This window comes from Galeopterus variegatus, unplaced genomic scaffold (assembly GCF_000696425.1).
Source record: "Galeopterus variegatus unplaced genomic scaffold, G_variegatus-3.0.2 Scaffold373, whole genome shotgun sequence".
Classification (NCBI taxonomy): domain Eukaryota; kingdom Metazoa; phylum Chordata; class Mammalia; order Dermoptera; family Cynocephalidae; genus Galeopterus; species Galeopterus variegatus.
The window spans coordinates 26,752-34,642 of NW_007726484.1; the positions used below are offsets into that span (position 1 = coordinate 26,752).

Sequence of the window (7,891 nt, forward strand, 5' to 3'; positions counted from 1 at the left end):
TTTCAAGTTGGGTGACCCCCAAGGTGAGCTTCCTCTCATGGGCCCTGCAGGGAGCATGTCCATCCACTCCTCCCCCCGCTTGTTCCTCTCCCAGCACTGCTGCCTGGCCCCACCCACATGCTTTCTGCTGCCCACACCCTTCACTCCCCGCTACAGGATCTGCCTGTTTTGCTTCTTCCTCAAACTTAGTCCACCCAAAAAGAACAGGCCATCCCTTTATTGATTTTGCGGCCTTACTCACTAGCAGACTGCCCAAAAAGTTCCCAGTCAACCCAGAGTCGGTACTTGTACACTGGTTTCCATGGAGAAAGAGAAGTGGGACAGAGGATTACCATTCAAAGCTCATCTAAGTGATTTTTTTGTTTGTTTACAGGTGAAACATATTTGTGCAGAAGCACACATACAGTAGTCCTTAGTCCATGGCCCAGTTTGCTTTGATTTCCTCCATGGATTAATTACAGTTTTCAGTCTCCCCAATGAATAGAAAACTACTATAATTCACTATATTATTTAAATGACAACTTAAAATGGACACCCTGGGGTATGAGATGGGCTCTGGCTCCCCACCGCTCCCCATACTTTACCTGTCCCTGAGGAGACCATGCATTGACTCAGATGTGCCCACGCATCGACTCAGATGAGCCCATCGCCCCCTCCAAGACCAACAGTCGCCTTGCTCAGGAAAACATAATGGGTTTTTATCACCTATCTAAAGTACCTCCACATTTCAGAAAACATTTCACACAGAAGAGCTCAGAATTCTGGGAATCAGTCCACATTTTATTTTACAGTACATTCATATAAGTTCCTGCATTTCCAATGTTCCCAGATCACATTCAGGTTAGCACTGCTGGTAACAAAATCATACAACTACCCTGGCTCCAAAAACAAGATAGGGTGATGCACAACAATACTTCTTTCCCTTTAATACTGCAGAGACAATACATCACAAAATAAAATCTCTAAAATCACATGCCTTTTACAATCCAGTGTGAAGGCATATTATTTATGTTAAAATTAAACCATATGAGACATGGGAAGAATAAAAAGAGTTTGAAATTTATATAAAATTTCCCCCATTGTCATCTTTCTAACTGCCAGTTGGCACATGCAGCTTCAATGCCTTGGGAAGGGAGGGACAAGAAAGTAGGGGGTCATTTAACTCCAAAACTCATGGCTTTTCAGGCTACATCTATAAAAATCACTTAACCTAAAATTCTAAAAAGAGTTAACATGAATAAAGGATGGTAATTCAGAAAGCACTTGGAAAAAATTCAGTCACTGTGGGGAAATTTAAGCTTATAATTTTTGTAAATTTAAAATCTATATCACATCCACTAATATTTTTAATTCTGAAGATACATTTTCATTTTACTGAATGCAAACACTATGATCCATGTCTAGTCTTGAACCAGTTCAGAAAAACAACTGTAATCTCTGTCTGCAATATTTTCTATAGGCTATCTTACATCATTATCCATCTGAGAGTCCAGCTGACCAGTATACCCAACCCTTGAAAAATTTTAAAAGCCAAATGAGCTATAATAAAGACTAGAACAAATTAGGCAGGAGAAAATTCAGACGTGTGAGAAAGCAAGAACTCAGCTTTGTTTGGGTCTTTTTCCTAGAGAAAAAAAAATCATTGTAAAATGCTTTGGACCCTGGCCAAACACAGCTGGAATGATGTTATTGAAAACACGAGCCCCCGTCAAGAAAGACAGCGTGCTATGTAGCACCTTTCTCCTATAATTTCAATGTACTTAAGATACAATTATCAATTAATTGCATAATTAAGTACATGATTCAGACTTACTGTTAACTCCAGTGACTAAAGAGTCCCTGCCACCTGCTGCCAAGAAATTGTTGAGCCCTGAATTTACCAGGCTATAAATGAAATTGATATGCATATTTGTTGACCCCAAAAGAAATACCACCTCTTTCAAGGCAGAAAAATATGATGGATGAGGGAATAAGACACTTCTTAAGAAAGCCACAAAACGTCTTATGAAAAACCAGACCCAGTGCATATTTCACAACCCCTGAAGAAAGCCCCCAGCAGCAGGGCGAGCAAAGGGAACAGATGTTTCTGAAACCAGAGTGACTTGCAGTCAACTGCCTGACAGTAAATTCACAGAGTAAAATGCAGAATAAGTTGACATACAACCAAGGTTTAGATTATATCTAGAAATACATTTTATGCTTTAAAAAAAATTGCAATGCACTCCAAAAAATTTTTCTGGTAATTCATGTACAACAGAAGGCACTGTTATCCGCATAAATCCATTGATTCTTCATGGCAAAAACCTGAGACGTGTGAGTCGTTTCAATCCTTTAAGCCAACTTGGGCATTGAGCTTGTGGAGCGTATTGTTTGTCCTTTTCAGTCCACTGATTCTGTTTTTCTTTAATTTCATACATTACAGTAGCTGTTTAAAGTATATATTTTGGGGTAAGAAAGGTCAAAGGGGAAAGGGAGAGTGGATAAAAGTGCTGCCTAATGCCAGATGGTAACTGGTACAGCAGGAGGGCCTTAAAAAGCAGCCCCTCCTTTCTTCCCCATGGCCTTCACACTCCCCTTGGGAAATGAAATGCAGCGATGACACTTGGTCAGCCGATATTTCTTCCTTCAGTTGTTACTGGGCACAGTCCCAAAGTTAAATGCCGAGAGGACTCCTTTGTTTTCAAATGTGAAGCCTCCCTGTTGTTCAATCTTCTTCTTTGCCTCTAGCATTTTCCAAAAGAAGGGGGCGGGTGGAGGAGAAAAGAAGAGTATTTAAGGTGACAAAGTTGGAGAAACTTCAAAAGGAGCCAAATTCTATACTTAGAACTGTGAAGAAATGTGACTGGGATATTAGTTATTCTACCAAATTGAATGTCAGCCTTTAACAGACCCATGTCAATAAGTAGTTATGTTGACTATCACGGAAAAACTGTTTGCTAAAAATGATTGAAATGAAAACAAGTCTCAAAGTTGTATTCTAATTTCCTAGTCTCTTCTGTTGAAAAGGCACCCAGACTTCTCATATCAGGAGGGCTGATACAGTCTGTGAAAATGTAAGCCCATGAAGAAGAGCTCTAGATGCCTAGTCCATGATGTTTCCTACTAAAATGTTTTTGTAACTACAAAATCTTTTCCACTGATAATCTAGGAGTGACCTTAATAATCTCAACGTAAAATAATTTCTCTAGCTTAAAAACAAACAAAAATAGTCAGCAAGAATCACCATCACAAAGCCCATAAAAATAGAAATAGAGAGCATTCCATTTGCAGGAATACAAGTTCCTTGCAAGAACTCCAAGTGTCTTTGGTCCATCTGTGGTTGAGATGTTTAGGTGGGTGATCAAACTGATTAAGTCTTCCTCAGCAAGACTCATCCCAACCCTCACTTGTTTGTTACCTTTGACTCCAAAATAGGATAAGAATGTGAATGAGAACACCACTGATACAGATTAATGCACAGGTCTTTCAAAAGCAAAGATTATCATGAGTAATTAAAAAGAACAATCATACAATAATGACAATTCTTTACTATCTTGAAGGGTTGGCCTCTAACGATTTTAAAAACAATATTTAAGTGTCACCTGGCTCATCAAACAGGGATAACTCTTGGCACTCTAACACAAGCACTCCAATCTGGAGATTACCCTGGCTGACCTGCCACCGTCCTCCTGTGTTCTGCCAGTGTGTACACCTCCTGCAGCACTCTCCTCTGATCCTCACTGAGCGGTGCCATCAGCAGGTGGTACCAGGCAGCATCCCGCCTCTGCACAGCTGTTGCATTTTGGGGGTATACAAGGGAAGGAGGAAAAATAAGAATCCAGTGACAATTATTATTTCAGAGAACAGCTAGTGACATGATCAAATTATAATAAAATTATCTCAAACTGTAAGAGACAAAAAGTACAGTACTATGGCAAACACAGGTGATAAAGCTTATACCAGCAAAGGATTATTTCCCAGTACCCACTTAGTACCCAGCTAGTGGTGGGAATAAAAGGAAGGTGAGAACATTGCAAATCTCTGGTTTGCCTAGTTCTCTGCTTCCTTCACTGTCTTCTTCCTGGGGTTTTACTAACCAGGTATGTTCCCTAAAATCTGGATCTTGGGAAACACCTGTACTCACTTGTTACCATTCTCCTCTGGAACTTTCATCCCACCTGCAGCATCAGCATTGCTCCAACACCAAGGACTCAAATCTGTACCTTTAGGCAAAACTTTCTCCTAAACCTCCTGGACTTTTCCATTTGAATGGTTCACCTCAAACTCAGCACAACTAAAACCAAATTTAACATTTTCCTTCCAAACCTTAATTACTTCCCCATTTCCATTGCCAGTTCTATGAGTCCCCAATCAACCACTGTAAATCCTGACCAATCTTAGACCACACTCTCTCCACATGCAATCCTCTGCTCTTTCCTACTGTCTTTCACCTGCATGCTTCTTCCCATCGAATGCCATCGTCCCACTCCAGGGTCCTACACTCCTAAATTGACAAAGTAATCTCCTAACGCTTGGTTCCCATGTCCAGTCCTCTTCAGTTCTTTTTACACATCATCACCTTATAATGCCCCTTAAGTAAACTACCATATCCCCAAAGTCACTCCCTTACAGAGAAGCTTTCAACGACACTCCATGGGCAATAGGATAAAGACCACCTCAGTCCAGAATTCAAGGCTGCTACAATACAGCCCTATTCTGTTCCTTTGCAGAGACTTTGAGCAGTGTCCCTACATGCTAGGCTGAAAGTGGTTGCCTAACATTCGCTTGAGAAGCATTTTTAAAATATATCTCCTGAGATCCCACCCAAGACCTAAAAGCTTCCTTGGTGATTATGACGCACATCCATGTCTGGAAACAACTGCCTTAGAACATACCCTCCATATTTCCATCTCCATGTTTGTATATCTCCTGAGATCCCACCCAAGACCTAAAAGCTTCCTTGGTGATTATGACACACATCCATGTCTGGAAACAACTGCCTTAGAACATACCCTCCATATTTCCATCTCCATGTTTATGCTATTATTTTTCCCCATGCTTTGGAATATTGTTCTCCCACTTTCCACCTCTAATTCCAGCTACATTTCAATAAAAACATGTAGGTGGTTTTATCTTCATTAATGGCATTTGTAGCAACATTAAGTAGTGTCAATATATCATATTAGTATTGCCTTGTTAGTAACAATACTTTATACACAAGAATGTATAAAGAATATACACTTCAATATTGTGTGTAATAGCAAAAGAATTGGAAATAATCTTAAATGTCTGACAATGGAAGTAAATAATAGTACAATACAGAAATGTTATCTAACCATAAAACAAATAATCTATATTAATGGGATTTTCATTATAATCTTTAATTATTAATAACTTTCTACATTTTTTCATTGCTTTATTATTTATTTTTATTCTGTAAATTTTTATTTATATCTCCCATTTCTATACCAGGTTACTGTTCTTATTCATTGGTTTTTGTATATTGTGGCTCTTAAGCCTATGATCCATATGCGGCAAATATTTTCTCCCAATCTTTTATGAGTCCTTTAATTGTATTTAGTGCCCCTCTGCAATACAAAATTGGTAAATTGCTTATGTAGTAAAAATTTGCTTTTACGGCAGCTGGACTTTGTTCCTTTCCATATGTATTATGAATTACAAATAGATGTTTATGGCCACAATTTTTAAGAAACCTGTACCTGAAATACTTCATTATTTTCTATAAAAATGCTTGTACATTTATACATAGAGGATGAACAATATATGCAGATACTCTTGCCTGACATTACTTTTATCAGGATAACCTACAGGCTCACCCTGCTACTTTACAACAGTGAAGTTTGCTAGGATTGGGTGATGGGTGTTTCATTATTTTAATCTCTCATTTCATGTATATTTGGGGATTTCTATAAAAAAAAATTTTTTTTTAAAGAACCTAGACCAATATTGGGGAGATCCCAAAATAACTTGTAAAAGGAAGTAATGAAGAAAGAGTTTAGAAAAAACATCTGAAGATTCAGAGAGTAAAAACATACTTAGCAGAGCTTGTGTGAAAAACTGGTATTCATCAACACTATTGTCAAGGTCAAGTGGAGTGTTGAACCCCTCCAGGGCAGTTTCTTCCAATACTTCATCGTCCCAGTCGTCATCCTCCTCCTCATCTTCACCTCTTCCATTGTTTGACTGCATTGCTTGAGCTGTCACATTCGTCTCTTCTTCATCACTTGAAATCTCCTCTGTGAACCCATTAATTATTTAAAGGGAATCAAAACACATAGCGACAAAATATAAAATTCCATTAAAAAGAAACAAAGATTATAAAGTAACATTCTGAAAATAAAAAAACTACTACATAATTTTGCCTAAAATTATAAACATAAACCTTATCTTTAGTGTAGTTTGCTAAATTGAGGATGACTTTACTCTCCTCAATAAAAACAATTTCCCTAAATCTGTGGTCCCACTGAACATTGCTACTGCTACACTAACGGGCTGCCTCATATTCATTAATATAAAAATACTATTTAATTGCAGATTCCCACATTAACTTCTTTTTGTCAAAAAAGGAGACATAAAATGATTGTGCAGTCAGTGCATGTGTTTTAAACAATGACCTCCCATTCAGAATTTAGGTCTCTTAAATAACTAAATTGATTATAAATTGCTCAGAAATGCCTAAATTAGGTCATTCCTGCTAATAAAAATAGTAAAAATATAGATTCGGCAATCCTATTTCTGGGTATTTATCCAAAAGATTTGAAATCAGTATGTCAAAGAGATGTATGCAGTCCTGTGTTCACTGCAGCACTATTCACAATAGCTAAGTTATGGAATCAACCTAAGTGTATATTAACAGATGAATGGATAAAGAAAAGTGGTATGTGTACACAATAGGATGTTATTCAGCCTAAAAAAAGAAGGAAATTCTGTCATTTGCAACAACATGGATGAATCTGGAGGACATTATGCTAAGTAAAAAACACCAGGCATGGAAAGACATACCACATGTTCTCACTTATATGTGGAATATAAAACAATCAAACACATAGAAGTGCAGGGTAGAATGGTGTTTACCACAGGCTGGGGCGTAGGGAGAATGAGAATATGTTTGTCCAAGGGAACAAAGAATAGGAGGAATAAGATGTTTTTAGTCTATTGTAAAGCATGATGAATACAATTAATAACACTCGCAGTGTATTTTACATTTCAAAATTAGTAAGACAGTAAATTGTTAATGTTCTCACCACAAAAAATAAGTATCTGAGGTGACAGATATGTTAATTAGCTAGATTTAATCATTCCACATTGTATTCATAAATCATAACATGACTTTGTACCCCATACAGATATATAATTATAATTTGTCAATTTACAATAAGAAGGATACAGTAAAAATGTAAAGAAAAATAGCTACATGTGGCTTGAAAAGTTAAATGCTGAATTGTGTGTCACCGTGGATTCTGTATCTATATTCAGTGCCAACCTATTCCAATACAGTTAGTCCAGTATTGTAACTGGAATACTGTAACTGGAAAGCAGTAAATGCAGAACAAGAATCAACGTAAGAGGGAAAATCTGGAATAAACACTAACCGGGCAATATTAATCTAAAACTAGTTCTATAAAACACACCATACTGAAGCAGCTGGATTAAACTACAAGGTAGTTTTAGGGATAAGGCAATTAACCATAGTTTGGCCAAAGTACATGAAAAAAAAAAAATCATGGCAAAGGTATAATTACAAAAAGAGCACAAAATACCTTTGCTAGTTAATCATTCAACACATTAGAAAGAAATTCAACAAGAAAGTCTGGGATATTAGAAAAATTTCCCTCGGGCCGGCCCGGTGGCGCACTGGATAGTGCGCCGCTTGGGAAGCGCGGCGGCGCTC

General features: G+C 37.7%; 1 protein-coding gene across 3 annotated transcripts in view; it reads right to left on the reverse strand.

The window, feature by feature from the left end:
- Nucleotides 1-759: 759 nt before the first annotated feature.
- IPO8 (importin 8) overlaps nt 760-7,891 on the reverse strand; it is a 63,380-nt gene continuing 56,248 nt past the window's right edge. For 2 of the 3 annotated variants that reach the window (XM_008568081.1, XM_008568084.1), the window contains 3 exons: nt 6,036-6,236; nt 3,655-3,771; nt 760-2,723 (listed from right to left, as the gene is read on the reverse strand). In XM_008568081.1, the coding sequence (XP_008566303.1) occupies nt 2,626-2,723; nt 3,655-3,771; nt 6,036-6,236 (416 nt within the window). In that variant the 3' untranslated portion in view covers nt 760-2,625. Of the gene's footprint in view, nt 2,724-3,644; nt 3,772-6,035; nt 6,237-7,891 lie in introns of all 3 variants that reach the window. The other variant, XM_008568082.1, reaches the window with a different exon arrangement.